Source organism: Piliocolobus tephrosceles, chromosome 1 (genome assembly GCF_002776525.5).
Source record: "Piliocolobus tephrosceles isolate RC106 chromosome 1, ASM277652v3, whole genome shotgun sequence".
NCBI classification, from domain to species: domain Eukaryota; kingdom Metazoa; phylum Chordata; class Mammalia; order Primates; family Cercopithecidae; genus Piliocolobus; species Piliocolobus tephrosceles.
In genome coordinates, this window is record NC_045434.1 from 137,572,581 (window position 1) to 137,597,702 (window position 25,122).

Here is a 25,122-nt window from a genome sequence, read left to right on the forward strand (position 1 = left end):
ATTTATTCCTAAATTTTTTATGTTTTATGTAGCTATTGTAAATTTGTTATTTGCTCTATGGCATGCTACCATGAATCAATGGATCAACTAGATGGACATACAGTGTTAGAATTGTGCATTTTTTTTTTTTTTTTTTTTTGAGATGGAGTCTTGCTTTGTCACCCAGGCTGGAGTGCAGTGGCACGATCTCAGCTCACAGCAACCTCCACCTCCCGGGTTCAAGCAATTCTCCTGCCTCAGCCTCCTGAGCAGCTGGGATTACAGGCGCACACCACCACACCCAGCTAATTTTTGTATTTTTAGTAGAGACAGGGTTTTGCTGTATTGGCCAGGCTGGTCACGAGCTCCTGACCTTGTGATCCACCCACCTCTGCCTCCCAAAGTGCTGGGATTACAGGCATGAGCCACCGCATCCAGCCCACGTGAATGGTTTTAATAAAACATTTAATTATATATGGTTAAGTCGTCAAAAGCAAACATTTCTGCTTTGCTTAAAATGTTATAACACAGGGTTGGGCACAGTGGCTCATGCCTGTAATCTCAGCACTTTGGGAGACCAAGAAAGAAGGGCTCCTTGAGCACAGGAGTTCCAGACCAGCCTGAGCAACACAGCAAAACTGCGCCTCTACTAAAATAAATAAATAAATAAATAAATAAATAAATAAATAAAGCCAGGCATGGTGGCATGTGCCTGTAGTCCTAGCTACTCAGGAGGCTGAAGTGTGAGGATTGCTGGATCCCAGGAGATGGAGGCTGCTGTGAACTTGAACAAGTCACTGCACTCTAGCCTGGGTGACAGAGACCCTGTCTGGAAAAAAAAAAAGTGGTAACACAAAACTTGCACATGAATGTTTATAGCAGCTTTATTCATAATTATCAAAACTTGAAAGCAATCAAGATGTCCTTCAGTAGGTGAATGGATATTGACATCAGGGGTTTTCTGGACAAATCATACACCCAGATCACCCTACAGTGAAATTCAAAGTTAAAAGCACCAGCTATCTACTTGGAGCTTCCTCTCTTTGTACTTTTTTTTTTTTTTTTTTGAGACTGAGTCTTGCTCTGTCGCCCAGGCTGGAGTGCAGTAGCCGGATTTCGGCTCACTGCAAGCTCCGCCTCCCGGGTTCACGCTATTCTCCTGCCTCAGCCTCTGGAGTAGCTGGGACTACAGGCGCCCGCCACCTCACCCGGCTAGTTTTTTTGTATTTTTTAGTAGAGACGGGGTTTCACCGTGTTAGCCAGGATGGTCTCGATCTCCTGACCTCGTGATCCGCCCGTCTCGGCCTCCCAAAGTGCTGGGATTATAGGCTTGAGCCACCGCGCCCGGCCTCTTTGTACTTTTTAATTTTTACTTTTAATCATGGACAGCAACCAAGAAAATTCAATAATGTAGAAGGAAGGGAACCAGACAACAGACAAAGGAATATGGAGGAAGCAGATGCTGCAGGAATGGATTAACTGCAGTATGCTCAAACAGTGAAGTATTATTCAGTGCTAAAAAGAAATGAGCAATCAAGCCTGAAGGGACATGGAGGAACCATGAATTCATGTTACTAAGTGAAGGAAGCCAATCTGAAAAGCTATATACTGTAAGATTCCAACTGTGTGACATTCTGGAAAAGGCAAAACTATGGAGACAGTGTAAAAATCTTGGATGCCAGTGGTTAGCAAGGAGAGAGGAATGAATAGGTAGAGCACAGATAATTTTGAGGGCAGTGAAACTATTCTGTATGATACTATAATGCTGGATACACATCACTATACATTTGTCACATCCATAGAATGTACAGCACCAATATAGAATTCAATACAAATATGTAGGCATTCCTCATTTGGGTAGTATGCAGAAAAGAATTCCTGTAACAGGCCTAACACTGCTATCTTTAGAAAGGCCTGCTTCCTAAAGGTTGGCCTGTAGGTGGATTTGGGAGCGTTCCTGCTGTTACCTGAGTCTCTAATAAGCTTCCATGGCAGACAACCCTTCACAAATGTTGTTACAACGTGATGCTTGTGCTTGGCTCCTTCCTTTTTCCTGTGCACCTTTTCCCTTTGCTGCTTTTGCTTCATATTCTTCTGCTGTAATAAATCTTAACTGTGAGTACAACTGAGTCCTATGAGTTCTTTTAGTGTATCACTGAACCCGGGGGTGATCTTAGGGATCCCCAACACAGGTAGATACGTGTTTTCTTCTGCGTCACAGAATACAGTCTGATTCTATGAGGGAGAAAGAAGGCTGTTTTCCTTGAAAACTTGATTCAGTGCAACCACTCATATTAAAAACATACAGTTATATTTCAGTATCATAAGGGATTGGATCCAGGACTCCCAGATACCAAAATCCATGGATGCTCAAGTTCCTTATATACAATGGCATAATCTATGCACATCCTCCTGTACTTTAAATAATCTCTAGATTAATTATAATAATACGATGTAATGCTATGTTGACAGTACTTACTGTATTTTTATTTGTATTTTTAAAATACTGTATTATTTGTTATTTTTAAATATTGTTATCTGACATTGGTTAAAACCATAGATGTGGAACCTCTGGTTATGGAGGTTCAGTTGTACTCTTTTTTTTTTTTTTTGAGACAGAATCTTGTTTTGTCACTCAGGCTGGAGTGCAGTGGCATGATCATAGTTCACTTCAGCCTCAATCTCCTGGCTTCAAGCAATCCTCTCATCTCAGCCTTGCGAACAGCTGGAACTACAAGCTTTTACACCACACTGGCACACAGGGCTAATTTTTTGCTTTTTATTTTTTGTAGAGACAGGGTCTATGTTCCCCATGCTCAAACTCCTGCCCTTAAGTGATCCTCCTGCCTTGGCCTGCCAAAGTTATGCGATTGCAGGTGTGAGCCACAGTGCCTGGCCCAGCTTTTCATTCTGAAAACACGTGTTCTTCAGTCCTTGAGCCTTGATAATTACTTATTTCTTTTCTTTTCTTTTTTTATTGTTTGAGACAGTCTCACTCTGTTGCTAAAGCTAAAGTGCAGTGGTGTGATCTCTGTAATCTCCACCTCCCAGGTTCAAGCGATTCTACTGCCTCAGCCTCCCAAGTAGCTGGGATTACAGGTGCCTGCCACCATGCCCAGATAATTTTTGTATTTTTAGTAGAGACGTGGTTTCACAATGTAGGCCAGGCTGGTCTCGAACTCCTGACCTCAAGTGATCCGCCCACCTCGGCCTCCAAAGTGCTGGGATTACAGGCATGAACCACTGCGCCCAGCCCAAATTACTTATTTCTTCTTATTTGTACTACGCTGCTTCTCAAGCACCCTTAGGAATTATTTATTTCATCCCCTCTGTACTGCGTTTTCCAATTTTCTTATCTTTCAGAGTTTTTGCTCTACGTTCTTCAATGTTCTATTAATAGTTTTTTCAGTTTTTTATTTCCAATAACTTAAAAAAAAATCCCCTACCCCTTTTATCGTACCCTGTTGTGGCCTCATCTTATTTTTCTGGGGCTATTATGAGAATTTTTAAAAGTGTTCTCCCTTCAGCATCTGCTTCCTCCATATTCCTTTGTCTGTTGTTTGGGTGCCTTCCTTCTACATTATTGAATTTTCTTGGTTACTGTCCATGATTAAAAGTAAAAATTAAAAAGTACAAAGAGAGGAAGCTCCAAGTAGATAGCTGGTGCTTTTAACTTTGAATTTCACTGTAGGGTGATCTGGGTGTATGATTGGTCCAGAAAACTCCTGATGTCAGTATCTTTGCTCAGCCTCTTAGGTTAATCAGATTCTGATCAGCCTAGCGAGGGGTTTCAGTTCTCAGTAGGCAAAAAGCCACTTATTCTCTGTTTTAGGTGGATTACCCAGTCAGCAGAGAATTTATCCCCTCCAGAGAATTCAGCCGGGGTGGGAGCCCGTGGGTGGGCAAGAGGGGCAGCTGCCCAGAGGCATGAAGCCGGAAAAAGGATCTAGCGATCAGAGTCCTTGAGCAGCCTTCGACTAATCTCCCCCTTTTCCGATTTACCTCTCATACTCATACTTGCGCTCTCCAGCTTCCAACATTTTGTTGCTGTTATCTCTTTGTCTTTGTGTGTTTAGGTTGTTACTTGATTTTTAACAGGAGAGTAGACAAAATTAGATGCTTGAATTCAAACTACGATCTTAAGACCTGATATCCGTAAGTAAAAATTTTTGGTATTTCAGCTTTCTTTTGAGTAGCAAAATAAAAACTAAAAGTCTTTTGGCCACTCCAACCATGTTACTCAGTAGGCTCTTCCAAAGACACCAACTTCTCCATTTTGGGGATCCCCTTGTACCTTCAGACTCCATAAAGAGTACTCGACCAACACGACAAAACGAGATGCAGACTATTGGGAGGACTATAAACGGTAGGGCTGATACCCATTTGAGTCCACGAACGGCCCTCTCGGCGCCGCAGACACTGGTTGTTCCCGGAGACGCTGCAGCAGCCACTAACTTCACCCATCCGCAGCGCCCGGAGACGCTCGACGCCCGACCTCCCCGCCCGCCCCGGAGCCCCGCCCCTCCTCATCCTTCCCCGCCCCGCCCTGCCCTGAGGCGCAGCAGGCCCCGCCCACCCAGGCGGTAGGAACACACTGCGGCCCCATCGACCTGCTGCCATGTCCCGACTGCAGCTTCGAGGCTGGCGCCTCCTCTCTAGCCCGCCTCGCGGCATCCGGGGTCTAGCGCTGCTAGCGCTGCTGGGGCTGCTGGCGCTGTCGCTCGCGGCCGGGACCGACTGCCCATGCCGGGAGCCCGAGCTCTGCCGTCCGATTCGCCACCATCCAGATTTCGAGGTCAGCGCCTTCTTCTGCTCCTCTAGGTCTGGGCCTCAGGGCACGAAGAAAAGTTAAGAGTAGAACCGAGCCCTAAGGAGAGGTGCCGTGGGCGCCGAAACCAACTTTGACCACTCGATGAGGGCCTTACTGTTTACGGATCCTTCAATTTATAGATGAGGAAGCTCGGGCTCAGAGAAGTTGAGTAACTCCTCACAGGTCTCACAGCCTGTAAGTGCCTGCGTAGGCAGGCGAGTGTTCAAACCAGATCTGCCTCCTAAGGCAAGCTCCTTTCATTCCCCTGCTGTGCCTCTGCCGAGGCACTCTGGGTGTAAAAAGCAAACAAGGTAGAATAATCCATTTCTCAGTTTCCAAGAGAATGAGGATTTCGTTTGAAAGAATCTCAGCACTCCAACAGTACATTAGAATGCAGAGTATTTTACTTACCTTTAGTTTTCTATACCTGCTAGCCCTTTCCTTTAAAGTACCTCAAAACCACCCAAGAAGAGTGGTAAAAAATAGTTTTCAGTACATTTTCCTTCTATCCGCATAACAATTTATAACGCTTCTGGCAACTTTAATCAAACACCTTCTGGAGCAATATTAAAACCACCTGACTGCCCACTTAGATGACTGAAAGCAGGAATTGGATGACATCAGGAAGGTCCAAAGGTTTAATCCAAAGAACGATTCTTTTGTAGAAGTAGCATGATTCCTAGTTCTTAATCTAGTCCATTATCCTGAGGCAGGGACACTTAGATGCCAGTAAAAAAGTGACATGACTTAGGAGAAGAAATAAAAATGGTCAAAGTGTTTACGAAGAACCTGCCTAGTGTGGAAACCTAACATCTTATTAAAAGAAAGATTTCAGACAAAGTAGGATAACCTTGTTTATTTGAGTGAAGAACAACTTAAATGAATCGGCAGTACTTAAACCAGAAGGGCTTCAGAGAGGTCTGCTTTATTAGCATGGGTTTTTATAGGCTGAACAGGGAAGCAAAGGAAAATAATTACTTGGTTGGCTATGACTGTTTGCCTTATTTAGCTATGACTTGGTGGAGAATTCCTAGTTAGAGGTTAGTTGGCAGTTTCTGATAGGTTAAGCTTAAGTTTCCTTTCATTATTGACATTGGGCTGGAGTTTGCTTAAGCAGGAAATCCAAGGCAGTTGGAGCTGTTTCAGCATAATGGCCTCCCAGTTAAAATGTTTTAAACAATCTGAGGCCCAGCGCCGTGGCAGAGGCAGTGAGGACAGTAGCTGTAAAAGTTAAACCAGACTTTTTCTTAATTTTCTCAATCTCTTTTTGAGATTGAGAAGCACTTTATGAGGCCAAGGTGGGTGGATCACTTGAGGTCAGGAATTTGAGAACAGTCTGGCCAACATGGTGAAACCCCGTCTCTACCAAAAATACAAAAATTAGCTGGGCGTGGTGGTGGGCACATGTAATCCAAGCTACTCAGGAGGCTGAGGCAGGAGAATCCGTTTGAACCTGGGAGGCAGAGCGGGAGGTGGAAGGTTGCTGTGAGCCACGAACACGCCACCGCACTCCACCCTCCGGGGCAACAGGAATATTATGTAAAAAAAAAAAAAAAAAAAAAAAAAAAAAGAAAGATTTATTGTAGTACCCAGTACTTAGTGGGTTAGGCAATGACTGTGGCACTTTGAAAACCAACTATTCAAAGAAGCAAAGTTATGCTTATTTGTATGTTCATGGTAAATGGTCTTTACTGGCGTTTTCTGTGTTTTTCAAACACAAAAACTAGACTACATGGCATTTTCCCCTTATATTTTCAATTAGTTCACCCAGCTTTTTTTTTTAAAGGATATCTATTATATCACAGGCTCTTAGTATTTTTTAAACAAATAGAATCTTAGTTATCAGAACTAAAATAGAAGTTTTGATAGAAATGTGATTCTGAAAACAATGGGCCACTTAATTTCACATTATGAAGTTTTGTTATTTCAGTGGGAAATTGCTTAGCAGAAAAGATGAGTTATGTGTAGTTAATTCTGAAAAGTTAAAAAAAAAAAAAGAGGTTGAGAAAATTAAGAAATGCCTGGTTTAACTTTTACAGCTACTGTCCCCACTGCCTCTCCCTCATTCATTCCCCTCACAAGGACCCAGTGATCTCTTTTGTAATACAAATCCCCTGAATTAAAACTCTAATTGATTCCCACTGATCCCAAGATAAAATACAACATCTTCAATGGTCTTGGAAGCCCTACTTAATCTTTCCGTACGGACCTTAAGGGTTTTATCCAGTTCCACATACTTGCAGGATTTCTGTGCTCTACCTACATTGACCTTTTTCAGTTCCAGAATCTCAGAATTCTCCTGAGGTGTGGCGACCTTTGGGCTTTCTCTTCCCTCAGTTGAGAATGCAATCTTTTGTCCATAGGTACATCTCTTCCATCATTCTGCTGATTTCAGCCCTCTACGAAAGCATGTAGTCCTCAGAAAAGTTTTCCTGCTCCATCTGGCTAGCAGGTCCCCTTTATATGCTGGCATGGCCCCCTGCAACCTCTACAGTCCTTAATACCGTTGTAATTAAGTAATTAACTCCTTACTGGACCTGGTCTCTTTCATTAATCTTTATGTCCTTAGAGCCTAGCAAAATACTCTCCTTGTACCTTATTGGAAATTCAATAAATACTTGTCAAATCAATGAATTCATAACCTTGGAATAAAATAAAAATAATCAGTGAGGCTTTCATGCTTCTTGAATTAATTGTGGGAAGAAAATATCAGAGAAACACAACATGAGCTGCCTTAGAATTTGACCTAAGTGCTATTCTAAGAAGCTAGCTTCACCAAACAAACAAACAGTAAATGTAGTATTTATGGCTCCATCCGCAGTAACCAGAAACTTGAGTATTATCAAATTTCTTTCCTTTGATTACTCATTCGATTAGTCACAAAGTCCTGTCAATTTTGCCTCCTTAGGATCTTCCAGATCTGTTTACTTAACTCCACTGCTCCACAATTTTAGTTGGGGTCTCCATCATCTCTTACTTGGATTCCTCCAACAGCTTCCACATTCTGCCTCCACTTTTGGTCTCTCTTTAATCCATTTCCCACTGCAGCTGAAAATGCAGGATAAACAAGGTAGTACTAACTTCTCAATAGAGCTTATGAAGCCTTTCATGATTTAACCTGTGCCTATCACTCTGGTCCTTCACTAATGCTCTCTCCCCAAATTCTAGATGTCGACCATACTAAATATTTAGTTATGCAACCACCAGGCTGTCTCTGCCTCCAGGCCTTGGCACTTGCCACTATTCCTTCCTGGCCCATCCTTCCCCTCTTTCCCAGCCTGGCTAATTACCCCTGCCACCAATTATATTGGGACTCCTGTGTCTCATTCACTATTGTACTCTTACTGCCACCATAGTGTTTGGTACATGGTGGTGTTTGATGAATGGTATTTTGGATGGTCAGCATAATAGTCTTGGCTTAAATGATGGTGTTTATCCTTGTTCTGGCAGGTCTTTGTGTTTGATGTTGGACGGAAAACTTGGAAATCCTATGACTGGTCACAGATTACAACTGTGGCAACATTTGGAAAATATGACTCAGAACTTATGTGCTACGCTCATTCAAAAGGAGCCAGAGTAGTACTTAAAGGTACGCTGTTACCAGATCTATGTGTCCAGCAATTGGGAAATTTATCTGTATCACTTGCTATAGTCCCGGCTTTCCAAAAAATTCCTTTTATGTTTATCTGTTTTTGTTAGAATCCTATAATCTTAGATACTGTCTAATTCATTTCACAAATACAGACCTTTTTAAACGAATTAAACCACTGTATGGTTTTGAGCAAAATGTAACTGGCAAATTAGCATGATGACCACAATTTCTGCTTCTAACTTGAGAACAATTTTACTAATGATTTATAATGGTTATTTTGGAGATTGGTGAGTAATGGCTTTCTGTTACTTTGGTAAATTCTTTCTCTATTTGGAAAACTTCAATTAGGGGCTTAGTCTTCCAAAATAATGAAATGGTTTTGCATACATGTTCAAAAGATATATACTTCTTCCACAGGAGATGTATCCTTAAAGGATATCATTGATCCTGCTTTCAGAGCATCCTGGATAGCTCAAAAAGTTAATTTGGCCAAAAGACAATATATGGATGGAATTAATATCGACATAGAGCAAGAAGTTAATTGTTTATCACCTGAATATGATGCATTAACTGCTTTAGTCAAAGAAACTACAGACACTTTCCATCGTGAAATTGAGGGATCACAGGTAAAAATTCATTTATTCTTTGGAAACCTCATATTTTCCATATCAGAATATACTCATGAGGGTAAAACTCATATAATCTTAGTTTTATAGTAATGCAATGGGAGTTTCAGCACTTATTTCTTAAAAAATTTTTCTGGAGCCTTTGATGTTCTTATTTAAGGAATTTAAAAGCACTATTCTCTATTTACATCAAAATACAACACTGGGATTACCCCACTACTTGCCTTGTAGCACAGTTAGAAGTGTTAGACAATGGGAGAACAAAAATCAAGGGGGGGGGGCCTAACCAGCTTTTACCAATGCAGGACAGAAACAACCCAGGAGTAGAGGTAATTCTGGAGAAGTGTATCACTTGCTCCACAGTCTCTGAATTACTTGCACCCAAGGCCCAGTAAAGCTTAAAGGACTAACTACACAGAAGTGTGACAGCTATGACAATAGGCAGTGTGCTTCCCCACTGCCATAATGAACATGATTAGAGCAGAAGGTAACAACACAAGAAATCTTGCCAGACAACAGATGGGTAGCAGAGGATAATGTGAACCCACATTAGTGATCCTCAAACCTAGCCACATATCAAGATAACCATAGATCTTAAGAAAAAGTAAAAATGTGTTTACTTTTACACACACATGCGCACTTTGAACTTACTCCCAGAAATGATTTTTCAAAAGGTTTTGGGTAATCCCAGAGTCCACAATTTTAAAAAAGTTTCATTGGTGATTATAGTTAAGAAGTAATAGGCTAGACAGTGAGTTTTTTTGAAGACAGGGTGCAGCTCCTTGATATCTAACAGAATGCTTAAAAATTTATTCCAGTATAGAGCATTATGAGTATTATAAACCAGTGATTCCTGTCTCAGAATTACCTGAGAGTGCTTGTTTAAAATATCCTAAGTGTATTAATTTGTTCTCACATTGCTATAAAGAAATACCTGAGGTCGGGCACGGTGGCTCACGCCTTTAATCCCAGCACTTTGGGAGGCCGAGGTGGGCGGATTACGAGGTCAGGAGATTGAGACCATGGTGAAACCCTGTCTCTACTAAAAAAATACAAAAAATTAGCCGGGCGTGGCAGCGGGCACCTGTAGTCCCAGCTACTCGGGAGACTGAGGCAAGAGAATGGCGTGAATCCGGGAGGTGGAGTTTGCAGTGAGCCAAGATCGCGCCACTGCACTCCAGCCTGGGTGACAGAGCAAGACTCCATCTCAAAAAAAAAAAAAAAAAAGAAATACCTGAGACTGGGTAATTTATAAAGACAGTAGGTTTAATTGGCTCACGGTTCTGCAGGCTATACAGGAAGCATAATGCTGACATCTGCTTGGCTTCTCGGAGGCCTCAGGAAAACTTGCAGTCACGGTGGAAGGCAAAGTGGGATCAGCACTTCAAATGGCCAGAGAAGGAGCAAGAGAGAGAGTGGGGAGGTGCCACACACTTTTAAACAATCAGATCGCGTGAGAACTCTATCACGTGAACAGCACTGGAGGGGGAAATCTGCCCCTGTAATCCAGTCACCTCCTATCAGGCCCTACTCCAACATTGGGGATTACAATTCAACATGAGATTTGGGCAGGGACACAGATCCAAACCATATCACTGAGATTGACTCAGTAGGTCTGGGATAGAGCTTAGAGAACTGTATTTTTGCAAAGTATTCTAGGTGATTCTGGTAGAGTTGGTCATCATGAATTTGAGAATTACAGGTAAAATAATTTGAGAATTACTGGTAAAATAATAAGCAATATGAGGACTGACATTTCTATGGTTTTATGCAAATAGGGAAGATTTGTCAGTATGGAATTCAACTTGTCAGGAGAGTACAATGTAGATTAAGAATAGCAAATGCCTGGCATACAGGCCACCATACCCCTTCTCCTCCTCACACATTTTGGCCTCAGAAACTTTTCCTTCATTCTCTAGATAGTCATTACTAATAGGTTAGAATTGATGTGTGGAATATATGGGAAACAGCCTATTTGACAATCCTGATTAAGCTGTAGTGAAAGAGCAGAGAGGAAGAGATTGAGCAAAATCCTTGCAGTAGGAATATCTCTTTCCATCTCTTGAGAAGTGAGGAGAACAATTTGGGCTACATGTCAAGGTCATGTTAGGTGACTTAGTGGGAGGGACAGTTGCAAAGGTAGGCCAGATTGTGGAAGATCCAGAATGTCAGGCTGAGGACTGTGCATTTTATTCTGTGTGTAATGGGTTATGTGTGTAAAATAGTGTTTGGGAAGATTATTCTGTAGGAGTATGTAAAACTAGAATAAGAAGGAAGACCAGTAAGGACTACTAACAGAACAATACAGTATCAAGGGATTTAGTTTGATTTGGATGATGACATAATCCTAAATCAGCAAGTGTACAATAAACACATATTAAATAAATTAATTAATGGAAAGGAAGGGGCAGAACAACTGTGAAAGGTCACCCAAAGGAAGACGTGAGGTTAGATTTTGGAAGTAAGGGAAGAAAGAATCAGAAAGTGGCCCCAGAGTTTTTAAACTGGTAACCAACAAAAAATGACTAGAGAATCTAGAGGTGGAATTAGTTTTGGGGATAATATAATAACTTTAGTTTACAGAATTGTGGTCACAGAATTAAAGAGCTAGAAATAAATGCCTTGAAGAGTTCTTTCTATACCCTCATTTTTATAGGCGGGAAAAATGCAGATGCTTTAAGTGACTTAGCAGTGATATAGACCTAATTATAACAGAGCTGACAGTAGCACCCAAGTCTTTTGCTTTCTTGTCTAATATAATAATAGTACCTTCTCAAAAATATGAGATTAACTGTGAGAGAAAATGCTGGTGAAAATACTCTTACAAAATGGATTTGAAATTCACTTGCTTAGATGTAGTCATTTATTTTTCTCTATTACTATAATATACCTTTCATTTGGTAATAGGAGGCAGTGATAAAATAGGATCCAATATGTAAAAATTTTACTTCATAACTTATTTTGCTGGAAAACTATTGAGCAAAGCTTATAATTGTAAAGTGCTAATACTCAGGGAATTATAAAGATAACTTTGAGGAAGTCCTAAAAAGAGTTTTGCTAGAATAAATTGTTCAAAGTATAAAAATGTTACCTAAAGTATCTCAGTTTTTAAAATAATCAGTGTTTATTGAGTGCCTAATTAAGGGGGGAAAACAACTTTTAATGAAGTTTTAGAACATTTGTACATATATAAAATAAGGCTAATTAATACTTCATTAAGGCAATAAACATAAAGAGACACATTCTTGTTGAAGGCTGGCTCACTGTTCAAAATGAAAGATAAAGCTGGGTGCGGTGGCTCACGCCTGTAAGCACTTTGGGAGGCTGAGGCCGGCAGATCAGCTGAGGTTAGGAGTTTGAGACCAACCTGGGCAACATGGCAAAACCCTGTCTCTACTAAAAATACAAAAAAATTAGCTGGGCGTGGTGGCACATGCCTGTAATCCCAGTTTGGGAGGCTGAGGCAGGAGAATCACTTGAACCCAGGAGGCAGAGGTTGCAGTGAGCCGAGATCGCACCACTGCACTCCACCCTGGGCAACACAGCAGGACTCCATCTCCAAAAAGAAAAGAAAAAAAGAGAAAGATAATATATTACTCAACATTTATTTGAATATTTCCATAAAATAAGATCATTTAAATGATTTGTTCAACACTTTGACTTGATTAATCTATACCTGTGGCCATAAGACACCATTATTGTCTAACTAATATTGGGCCAAACCTACCATATAAGGTGATTGTGAATCACGGGCTGAAACTTGCAACCCAGTCAGGTTGTGCCAACAGGTGACATATTTAACCTGCACAATATTTTAAAAACTTTTGTATTTGAATTCTTTTAGTGTGCCTTTACTCTCTAATTGATCAGGGGCATCACCATATCCTGTTGTCATTATACCTGCTTCTTTTAATCAGCTGAGGTACCAGCCTAGCGTTTGAAGACATTTTGAGTTTGAAGGCCATCTTCTATATAGTGTCCTGCTCCTGTATGTCCAAATATATGTCTGACTCAGTCAAGTGTAAGCAAAAAATATTTTTTAGAATGGTTCAAGTTCTATGTGTGTCAAACCCTACATTCATATACTGTAAGCAGTTCTTTTTCCTTGTGTAGTATAAGGTAAAAATATATATAAGTTTAAAAATCTGACATAATATGCATATTTGATCATGTTACATAAAATAGTAAGATTTTTTTACACAGGTAACCTTTGATGTAGCTTGGTCTCCAAAGAACATAGACAGAAGATGCTATAATTATACTGGAATCGCAGATGCTTGTGACTTCCTCTTTGTGATGTCTTATGATGAACAAAGTCAGATCTGGTCAGAATGTATTGCAGCAGCCAATGCTCCCTATAATCAGACATTAACTGGTAAGACTCTAAACATGATCATTTATTAATAATATTAGTAATATTCTAGAAATTAAAATATTAAGTTGTTTTCAGTATTTCTAAGTTATTTGTATATGTTTTTCAATTGTAAAGCTTGCTTCAAACATTTAAAAATCACTTAATTGAAAACTTAAAAGTTTACAAAAAGTTTTAACGTTTTGGTTTTCACTTAATTCTGCCAACAATCTTGTGATATAGGTATATTTCTAGATGAGATAAAAAGAATTAACTGCTCATGATTGCATAACTATTAAGTATTATATAGTTGGGGCTTAATCAGGTATTCTCATTTCTGGTCCAGTATTCTTGTCATGAAATCACATATCTAGAATTTGACAGGATATTTTTGTTGAAATAACCAGTGTTACATAACAGCAAAGATAGTTATGGTTGGGTACCTTCATTGCATGATTAAATAGGATAGGCATTAACTTCTTTTAGTATCTGTAATAAATTAAAAATTATATTCCTATTAGAATTGGAGTACTTTTGACCTGTCATTCATATGATATAGTCTTTGCATTATCCTCTTCAAAGTTTGGATTGGTTTGTATTCCATCAGTCAACTAAATAAAAGATTGCTTGCTCTTTTGTTAATTTTAATTTTAATTTTTTTGATGCAGGGTCTCACTCCATCACCCAGGCTGGAGTGCAGTGGCACGATCAGGGCTCACTGCACCCTCAACCTCCCGAGCTCAGCCTTGGCCTCCTGAGTAGCTGGGACTATGGGTGCATGCCACTATGCCCAGCTAATATTTTCATTTTTCTCTTTTTTGAGACAGAGTGTTACTTTGTTGCCCATGCTGGAGTGCAATGGCACTATGATGGCCCACTGTAACCTGGACCTCTTGGGCTCAAGTGACGCCCCCCCAGGCTCAGCCCCCTGAGTAGCCTCACTGTACAGGCATGCACCACCATGCCCAGCTAATTTAAAAAAGATTTTTTTTAAGGAGATGGGGTCATACTCTGTTGCCCAGGCTAGCCTCAAGTAATCCTCCCACCTTAGCCTCCCAAAGTGCTTCAATTACAGGCATGAACCATTGTTCATTGTGCTAGCCACATATTTATTTAAAGTTGAAAAATAAGTTATTCTGTTAAAATTATGAAGTAATTATTAATTGAGGGTTCCCAAACTGTGTTTCAGGAAAGATATGATAAGTATGTTCTATCAATAAAATGTTCAAGCCTTGGGAGGCTGAGGTGGGAAGATCATATGAGGCCAGGAGTTCAGGCCAGCCTGAGCAACATAGTGATACTTTGTATCATAAATAAATGAACAAACAAACTAAATAAACCAATATGTTTGCGAACTGACGCATACCCCACCCCATTTTTGGTTATTTAATAGTACATAATAACATTAAAGGCTCTAAAATGTAATACAGTTATTTACCTCAACATTCTAGATAATCTGTGAGTATGTCTTGGTGGAAAAACATGTTTTGCAGCATTGGGCAACAAAAGGACTGATAGTTCTAGGGATTTGTTCATTTTTGTCTTTGTTTCTTCCAACTATAGATGACACATTTCTTATCCCCAGCGATCATTCATACTTATAGAATATTTGCAAAACATGGAACACTTGTACTTTCTAAGAAACTCTGAGACCATCACTGCTAGAAAGTTAAGATTTATAAAACTTTGTTGAAACTTTAGAATCTAGAGTATCAAGTATATCATGTCTTAGCAATTAATAGATACAATTAGCATACTTTCCTGAAATGTGTCATTATTCCTAGAATAAGATTTTGTGAATATTTTATTTCAATATGATCTTAATGGTTTTGAATGTTTTCTCTTATTCAAAGATAAATGGTTTAGAAAGCAAGATATAGAATTTATGGTTGTTAAGGGATGTTTTATAACATCATACTAAACATTATTAGTGCTTTTTATAAATGTGCTTGTTTTTACAAACAGATTCTGAATGGTTGCATAGCCTGTATGAACACATTGACATATGAAGAGAAACAAATATGCTTTTTCTCTCCCTGCTTGACTAGGATATAATGACTACATCAAGATGAACATTAATCCTAAGAAACTTGTAATGGGTGTTCCCTGGTATGGTTATGATTATACCTGCCTGAATCTGTCTGAGGTAGGAACAGGTCATTTGTTACATAATTTTTATTCTGTATTATATTTTTTAGAGTCTCTCTGTTTTCATTAGAAATATATAAACTTTAGAATTTCTGAAATATAGTTTGAGATAAAAAGTATTTATTTTTACTTCTATGAAAGCTTATGATTATCATACATTTTCATTTAATAATGAAATTTATTTTAACCTTTATTCTGTATAGTCAGGTTGTCTATTTATGGTATATGTTTTATTTCTGAATAATTTATATATTTTTGATTTGGCTTTTAAGAATTCCATACTTGATAATCTGTAACATGAGTACTTTTGCATTTCTAGGATCATGTTTGTACCATTGCAAAAGTCCCTTTCCGGGGGGCTCCTTGTAGTGATGCTGCAGGACGTCAGGTGCCCTACAAAGTGATCGTGAAGCAAATAAATAGTTCTATTTCTGGAAACCAATGGGATAAAGATCAGCAGGCTCCTTATTATAACTATAAAGTAAGATTTTTCATAAGTTATGAGCATTTATTCTATTAGTTTTCATAATTATTTTCATAATTAGATGTTTGATATCAAGAATTTCTGTCAGTTTTCTTTTAGGGTATAACATGCAGACTGCTGCTTACATGAGTAAACTTGTCTTTGAATTTGTAATCAGGAACTTTAGTTCCCTGGTGAGCAATTGGAGTTTTGCTAATAGTGAATCTACTCTGCTTGGGCCACTTGTCATTTAGATGATGCCATAAAAATGTGCATATCACAAACAGGATTTCTGTAATAGTTGACAATTATGTTAGGATGACTGTTGATTTTGAAAGGGTTTTGGGCCAAAATAGGTTACTATCTCTGAAAGCCTCCATTTCAAAGTGACTCTTAACATAGGAGGGAATGAGGGTGAAAACAGAAGAGGTGTCATAATCGACTTTACAATGGAAAAACTATCATTTTCACTTTATTTTATAATTAAATTATAAGCAATGTCAAAAATTACAAAAATATTACATAAAGGAAATCTGAAGAAATACACCAAATAATTAGCAATTCTGTCAAGTAGTGTTTAATAGGAATTGCTATACCAAAGTGTCAAAGAAAAGTTATAGTTTTCATAATGTATCATTAGCATTATAAAGCCTCTTCCACGGCTCAAAAATCTAAGTACAAATCCTCTTTGAATTTATTTCGGATTATGTTACTTTAAAAGGAGTACTAAAATGATAGAAGTGAATTTCAGCAAGGATTTATATTCTTAACTAATGGTCTGGTACCCATTTATAAAAAATGACTGCAAACACACTACATGTCATAAATTATAATTGACATACATGTGTATTCCTGTATATCAACTATACAGAGAGCTTTAGCATAGAGCTTTCTAAAGTTTGGAACTGAAGGTATATACCTATTAGTGACACTAGAGTGTATTGTAATCTTACTTTTCCTAAACAGTATTTATATTAGTCTGTCCTGGGAACTGTTAATATTACACACACAGATGCACCTGTGTGCAAAATATACACACGTGTGCCATGGCCAAATATATTTAGAAAAACACTATATACTGTAAGCCCCTCTTGGAGATTTATAACAATCATTGTATTAATGGATTTGAGAAGTGCTGTAATACATAAGGCAGTTTAATTGTTTGACATAGAATCTTGTTTCACAGCATTCTTAGAAACATGCAGTTCTTAGAAACAGTGTTTCATGGATATATAGTTTGTTAAAAGTTAAGGTAACAAATTAAATATACAGGCATACCTTAGAGATATTGCAGGGTCAGTTCTAGACCACCACAATAAAGTAAATATAGCAATAAAGCAAGTGACATGAATGTTTAGTTTCCCCATGCATGTAAAAGTTATGTTTACACTATACTGTAGTCCGTTAAGTATGTAATAGCATTATGTCTAAAAAACATATATACCTTAATTTAAAAATACTTTATTGCTAAAAAATGATAATGATCATCTGAGCCTTTAGCAAGTTATAACCTGCTTGCTGGAAGAGTGTCTTGCCTTGACATTGATGGCTGCTGACTGATCAGGGTGGTGGTTGCTGAAGGTTGGGGTGGCTGTGGCAATTTCTTAAAAAAGACAACAGTGAAGTTTGCCATATCAATTGACTCTTCCTTTCACGAAAGATTTCTCTGTAGAACGTGATGCTATTTGATTGCATTTTACCTACAGTAGAACTTCTTTCAAAATTGGAGTGAACCCTATCAAACCCTGCTGCTGCTTTATTAATAAGTTTATGGAATATTCTAAATCCTCTGCTGTTATTTGAACAATGTTCACAGCATTTTACTAGGAATAGATTCCATTCTCAAGAAACCACTTTCTTTGCATATTCATAAGAAGTAGCTCCTCATCTATTCCAATTTTATCATGAGGTTTTAGCAATTTAGTCACATATTTAGGATTCACCTCCAATTCTAGCTCTCTTGCTGTTTCCATTACCTCTGCAGTTACTTCCTTCACTGAAGCCGTGAACCCCTCAATGTCAGCCATGAGGGTTATAACCTACTTCTTCCAAACTCCTGTTAATATGGATATTTTGACCTCCTCCCATACATGAATCATGAATGTTCTTAATGGCATCTAGAATGGTGAATCCTTTCCAGAAAGCTTTCAGTTTACTTTGGCCAGGTCCATGAAAGAAGTTACTGTCTTTGGGCTACAGCCTTACAAAATCTATTTCTTAATTAATAAAAGTTGAATTACTCCTTGTTCCATGGGCTACAGAATGGATGTTGTGTTAGCACGCATGAAAATAACATTCATCTTGTATTTTCCATCAGAGCTCTTGGGTGACCAAGTGCATTGTCAATGAGCAGTAATATTTTGAAAGATATCTCTTTTTTTCTGAGTAGTACATCTCAACAGCAGACTTGCATATTCAGTAAACAGATGTGCTGTGAGCCAGGCTGTGTTATTTCATTTATAGATCACAGGCAGAGTCAATTTAGCATAATTCTTAAATGCCCTAGGTTTTTGGAATGGTAAATGAACACTGGCTTCAACTTAAAGTTACCACCCTCATTAATCCCTAACAAGACAGTCAGCCTGTACTTTGAGCTTTAAAGCCAGGTATTGACTTCTCCTGTCTAGCTAGGAAAGTCTTAAATGGCATCATCTTCTTCCAATATAAGATTTATTTGAAGAAAGAGATCTCTGCCTTTTAAAATGTGTTTGATCATAATTTTACATGACATGAGAGTCTTCAGAATGAAAACCCAAAGATGCAGGAAAAACTGTCCATTTTTGTGCATAGGTTCAACGAAGTATGGACAGCTATGTACAACTGTGATTAGAATAAAGGGCATGAGCTAATGCAAACGGACTGAGTGGGAAAACTCAGCAAGGTCTGTCTGTTCAGATTTTTCTTGGCTTCTCTCTGCGAAGGATGTCTTCTCAAGGGTATAGGGTAGGACCTCTCTGGAATGAGGGTCTTAATTTCTTTATGGCCAGCTATTACACAGAAAGGTGGTGGTGGGAAAGGTTACAGAGTAACAGTTTTAGACTTTATGGCTGGCTTTGGGGAAAAGAGGCTCTGGTTTCTTTGACCCATTTTAGGGAAGAGGGATTCTAGTTTCTTTTTTTCTTTGTTTGTTTGTTTGTTTGTTTGTTTTTTGAGACAGAGCCTTGCTTTATTGCCCAGGCTGGAGTGCAGTGGCACCATCTGGGTTCACTGCACCCTCTGCCTCCTGGGTTCAAGCAACTCTACTCCTCAGCTTCCCACATAGCTGGGATTACAGGTACTTGCCACCATGTCAGGCTAATTTTTATATTTTTAGTAGAGATGGGTTTCACTATGTAGGCCAGGCTGGTCTCAAACTCCTGACCTCAAGTGATCCGCCTGCTTTGACCTCTCAAAGGCATGGGATTACACATATGGGCTACCACACCCGGCTAAGACATTAAGGTCTTAGAATTCAGGAAACATTTTGGTGAGCCTTGAAGGCCATTTAATGTCACTTTAGAAAACAATCTAGTTATAACTGTTTTCTTCCTCTTCTTTATTCCTTGCAAAATTCCCATTGTAAGGTTATTAGTCTAATTTCAATATCGTTATTAAGTCTCTTTTTTTTTTCTTTTTTTGAGATGGAGTATCGCTCTGTCACCCAGGCTGGAGTGCAGTGATGCGATCTCAGCTCACTGCAACCTCCACTCACTGCAACCTCTGCTTCCCGGGTTTAAGCGATTCTCGTGCCTCAGCCTCCCAAGTAGCTGGGATTACAGGGATGCCCTACCAGGCCCGGCTAATTTTTTGTATTTTTAGTAGAGACAGGGTTTCCCCATGTTGACCAGGCTGGTCTGAAACTCCTGACTTCAAGTGTTCCTCCCACCTTGGCCTTCCAAAGTGTTGGCATTACAGGTGTGAGCTATTGTGCCCAGCCAAATATTGTTATTAAGTCTTATATGGGCAGTTCATGGTGCCCACAAACAATCACAATAGTAGCATCAAAGACCACTGATTGCAGATCACCATAACAGATATAATAATAATAAAAAGTTTGGAATATTTTAAGAATTGCCAAAATGTGACACAGAAGACACAAAATGAGCACTTGCTGTTGGAAAAATGGCACCAACAGACTTGTTCAACAGAGTTGCCATAAGCTTTCAATTTGCAAAAAATTTAGTATCTGCAAAGCACAACAAAACAAAGTACAATAAAATGAAGTATGCCTGTAATTTAAAAATATTTAACATAGAATCTTAGGACAGTATATATTACCATATACTGTTTCTTTGTAATCCTGATCTTAGTAATCTGTGGCTTGTTTTTTCCTTAATGAATGTGAAAATGCAGGAACACATTCTTTTTTTTTTTTTTTTTTTTTTAGATGAGGTTTTGCTCTGTCACCCAGGATGGAGTGCAGTGGCACAATCATGGCTCACTGCAGCCTTGACCTCCCAGGCTTAAGCAATCCTCCTGCCTCAGTCTACCAAATAGCTAGGACGGTAGGCATGTGCCATCATGCCTGGCTGATTTTTTTACTTTTTGTAGAGACGGGGTCTTTCTGTATTGCCCAGGCTGGTCTTGAACTCCTGGCCTCAAGTGATTCTCCTGACTTGGCCTCCCAAAATGCTGGGATTGCAGGTGTGAGCCACTACACTTGGCCTCTTTTTTTTTTTTAATTAAAAAAAAGTTTAATGGCAGGTAAAAATTATCTATATTTATGGCATACAAAATGATGTTTTGATATATCTATAGATTGTGAAATGGCTAAATCAAGTTATTTAACGTTTGTATTACCTGACATACCTTTTAAATGGTGAGAACACTTAAAATCCATTCTCTTAGGAATTTTCAACATAATACATTGTTATTAACTATAGTCACCATGGGATACAGTAGATCTCTTGTATTTATTGTTCCTGTCTAATTGAAAATTTGTGTCCTTTGAAACATCTATTCTTCCCACCCCCAGCCTCTGGTACCACCTTTTTACCCTGTTTCCATGAAGAAATACATTCTTTAAGGTCTTAGAATTCAGGAAACATTTTGTGAGCATTGAAGGCCATTTAATGCTACTTTAGAAAAAAAATCTAGTTATAACTGTTTCCTTCCTCTTTTTTCTTTTTTTTTTTTTTTTTTTTGAGATGGAGTCTTGCTATCTTGCCCAGACTGGAGTGCTGTGGCTTGATCTCAGCTCACTGCAAGCTCTGCCTCCCAGGTTCACGACATTCTCCTGCCTCAGCCTCCCAAGTAGCTGGGACTACAGGCGCCCGTCACCACACCTGACTAATTTTTTTGTATTTTTTTTTAATAGAGATGGGGTTTCACAGTGTTAGCCAGGATGGTCACGATCTCCTGACCTCATGATCTGCCCGCCTCGGCCTCCCAAAGGGCTGGGATTACAGGTGTGGGCCACTGCGCCCGGCCCTTCTTTTTTATTAATTGCAAAATTCTATAGTAACATGAATCAAGTTTCTGTTTTGTTTGAAGAGAATCATTCTATTGGGCTGTTTCAGCAATAGTAGCTCATCTTGGACTCAATATTTTGGAAAGCAAATATGCCTTAACCATGCATAAATTAGTCTTACATGTGCTTAGTTTTTGCCCTTTGATCCTTCACAATTTTGAGACATTTGAATTTCTTAATAATATCAAAAAGGCTCAAAGTACTAGCTAGAATGATGGCAAAATTCAAAGGTATATGTCTTTGTGTTTGCCCCTGAATCTTCAACAATCTGTCATATTTAAGTACAAGTTCTACAAGTTGCTTTTAAATAATGAATCACAGCTATTAGTAGAGCATGCATGGCTTTGTCTAGTTCTAAAAACGTTAAAGAATGGAATATAAGATATAGACTGAGATATGCTTGATTACAGTTAGTCTACTATATTTAAATATACTGCAGTGTATTCATTTATCAGGTAAATTATTTTCCTTCAAAGTGGTCTTTTTTTTTTTTTTTGCTCTGTCTCCAGGCTGGAGTGCAGTGGCGTGTTCTCAGCTCACTGCAACCACCATCTCCCGGGTTCAAGCAATTCTTCTGCCTCAGCCTCCAGAGTAGCTGGGACTACAGGCATGCACCACCAAGCCCGGCTAATTTTTTTGTATTTTTAGTAGAGACGGAGTTTCACCATGTTGGCCAGGATGGTCTCGATCTTTCGACCTCATGAGCTGCCTGCCTTGGCCTCCCCAAGTGCTGGTATTACAGGTGTGAGCCACCGCGCCTGGCCCCAAAGTAGTCTCCTTTTTCATCCTTTTTTTTTTTTTTAAATTATACTTTATGTTCTTAAGAGACGATTCTAATTCCAGGACAGATGCTGTAAATATTACTGGCAGAAATGTCTTTAAGGAGTTTCCTAGATGTATGTAAAAATAAGTAAATTATTTTTAGTCACAGGTCTTTCTATTTTTTATCTTCTATCTTTTTCACCTTCCTTTGCACTTTGTCCTAGATCTCCTTTCCCTTTTCCTTTGTCTCTTATCCAATAGCTCATGTACCTCCTGAGAGAGACTGTGTTAGTACTTAAATGGAGGTATTTGATTCTGGGCAGAAGGACTTTTTAGGGTGGAAGGTGAGCATAAGACCAGAATCTAATTTATGGCTCATAATCAGGTGTGTGTTAAGTCACCAATGAAGTGCAGACCTAACAGACTCTTAGAATGAATCCTTAGGACCTAGAAAAGGATGTACTTTTCTCCTGCATTGCCATTACCTTTTGATCTGGCTGATTCATCATAAACAAAATCTTCTGTAGAGCTCCTAGCTAGGCACACTTCTAGCAACTACAGAGAATACAAAAAAGCACATAAGCTGGTTGTAGAGGATCACAGCATTTCCCTCTTACTGTACTGTATACTTCTTTTATTTTTCCCTTTCCAATGGTGCTGAATCGTACTAAACACTTTAAAATCTCCATTTTAATTTATTTATATAGGATCCTGCTGGCCACTTTCATCAAGTATGGTATGATAACCCTCAGAGTATTTCTTTAAAGGCAACATATATACAAAACTATGGCTTACGGGGCATTGGCATGTGGAATGCAAACTGTCTTGACTACTCTGGAGATGCTGTAGCCAAACAGCAAACTGAAGAAATGTGGGAAGTCTTAAAGCCAAAGCTGTTACAGAGATGAACATCTTTTGTGAAACCATTAAGATTTAGAAAAATGATCTGTATAAATAGATCTAGTTTCTTGCATTTTTGTTATGTTGCTATATACTTTTGTTATTGGTATACTAAAAAAAGAATAAAGAAATGTTGATTGTTTGAATTTGAAAAATACATACGAATGTCCTTAGTATCCATGAATTTGAAAAATACATACGAACGTCCTTAGTATCCAGGAACATAAAGGCAAGAAACAAGTCAACTCACCTGTTAAGTATTCCTCTATTAGATGTTTCAACACTATAATTTAATTGGGAAAAATTGCTTTCAGAATTTTATTATGCCATATTTCCCTTCATTATAGTAAAATATATACTTATGAATCAATGCTGATTTTTAAAATATGTATAATCTGAAGTGGAAATTGTTTGCTTAGAGTTGTTAAAAGCCTAGTCTTTGAAAAGCAGTTTGTGCTATACTTTTCCCCCAACCCTCCAATAAATCTTAAATTTAAAACCTACAATTTAGTGTCTCCTCTTTAGGTTCATCAAACTGATGAAAATAATTTTTCTGCTTCCTGACCCCATATAGTATTTATGTTCTCTGAGGTACTTGAACGAAACCTTTGGACAGTGAGTGAGAATTAAAAAGAATCCAGAAGATTAAATGTATTCACAAAATACAACAATATAACAGTAATATTTTGAATTGGTAAGTTAGAACTACCTAATATTTTCCAACTACATTATTTTTATGAGGTTCATCCGTAAAATTTTTATAATAGGAATAACTTGCAGTTGAACTTGATTCTATTCACTGTCACACTTCACACTTCTAATTATTCATATTCCTTCATTTATGAACATGTATATTTATTTCTTGGCTAGCTTTCTTTACAAGGTTAAATTTTTCTTTCTACATCTGCAATGTATCTTTTTTATTTTTATTTTTTGTAGAGACAGGGTCTTGCTATGTTGCCCAGGCGGGTCTCCAACTCCTGGGCTCAAGCACTCATCCTGCCTTGGCTTCCCAAAGAACTGGGATTACAGGCATGAGCTGCATTGTACTTCTAATGATCTAAAGACAATGATTAGTTTCTCAACTAGTTCTCTTTCTAAAAGATCAATTTTATACAAATAACTTTTCTAAATGTAATAAAGTCTGTTTTCTTTCTCCAGGGAATTAACAACGTTGGGCTGCCCTTATCAGTTCCTAATTACAGATTAAAAATCTGTATCTTTGAACTCTAGATTTACATAAATCCTGGCTTCCCTGCACATTTTCCCCCTGTAAATTGGAATAAATGATGATTGAACCATCTGTTATGAGAATAGTACATTTCCTATTTACACAATTGTTTGTGATAGAGTAAAATCAACCATTTTCATACTATAGGTTGGACGACTGTTGTCTTCGTATTTCTAAAATAAATGAACTAAAAAATTTAAATTCTTAGTTGCTTCTCTCTATCATATCTCAGAATGCAAGTTCAATACCCCCTATTCTTTTGTATTTCCTGATTTCTTTTAATTAAGATATAGTGAACAAATTAAGTTAAATGAAGTCTGTATTTTCATGCAAATATATTAGTATTAATACACATTTATTCTTTGCAAATAGATTTTATAGTTATGTTAGCTCTTACATTTTAAGATTATTAAAAATGAAAATTATAAAATTAGCACTGTAAAATAATATGCAAAATACTTGGAATGTTAAAAATAACCAGTCATCATTTCGCTATATATTGCATCTAATATTTCCTGAAACATTTTATAACACCCACATGGAAAGTGCAGAAAGAGAAACCTTGTGCTTTATATAAAACATTGCCAAGGAGAATAATGGTTAAACAAATCTGTTCAAATAAATATTTAAATTTTTTGATAAAAGTTTTAAATTAACATACCTAATTGAGATTGTAGAGATGTATTATTTTTTTTTCTGTGCCAGTTCAGTTTTCAGTGTTCGTAAATCTGAAACTGCTTGTTTTCTCATCTATAAAAAGAACTACTTTTCAAAAATGAACTTCATCATACCCTTCTAAAAGTACATCATA

General features: G+C 38.2%; 2 protein-coding genes across 2 annotated transcripts in view; one reads left to right on the forward strand and one right to left on the reverse strand.

The window, feature by feature from the left end:
• Positions 1-4,546: 4,546 nt before the first annotated feature.
• CTBS (chitobiase) lies at positions 4,547-24,512 on the forward strand. Its single transcript, XM_023208615.2, has 7 exons — positions 4,547-4,774; positions 8,240-8,378; positions 8,799-9,007; positions 13,211-13,382; positions 15,407-15,504; positions 15,826-15,987; positions 22,888-24,512. The coding sequence occupies exons 1-7, from the start codon at positions 4,598-4,600 to the stop codon at positions 23,086-23,088; spliced, it is 1,158 nt and encodes a 385-aa protein (XP_023064383.1). The 5' UTR covers positions 4,547-4,597; the 3' UTR covers positions 23,089-24,512.
• Positions 24,513-24,971: 459 nt separating this feature from the next.
• Positions 24,972-25,122, reverse strand: part of SPATA1 (spermatogenesis associated 1) — a 47,405-nt gene continuing 47,254 nt past the window's right edge. Inside the window, exon 13 of the mRNA XM_023208601.1 lies at positions 24,972-25,061. Coding sequence (XP_023064369.1) covers positions 24,996-25,061 — 66 coding nt within the window. The 3' untranslated portion in view covers positions 24,972-24,995. The remainder of the gene's footprint in view (positions 25,062-25,122) is intronic.

Coding starts and splice junctions, on each gene's coding strand:
- CTBS (XM_023208615.2), top strand. CDS start 4,598: ATGTCCCGACTGCAGCTTCGAGGCTGGCGCCTCCTCTCTAGCCCGCCT. Junction 8,379..8,798: donor AGCCAGAGTAGTACTTAAAG/GTACGCTGTTAC, acceptor CTTCTTCCACAG/GAGATGTATCCTTAAAGGAT. Junction 15,988..22,887: donor CTCCTTATTATAACTATAAA/GTAAGATTTTTC, acceptor TTATTTATATAG/GATCCTGCTGGCCACTTTCA.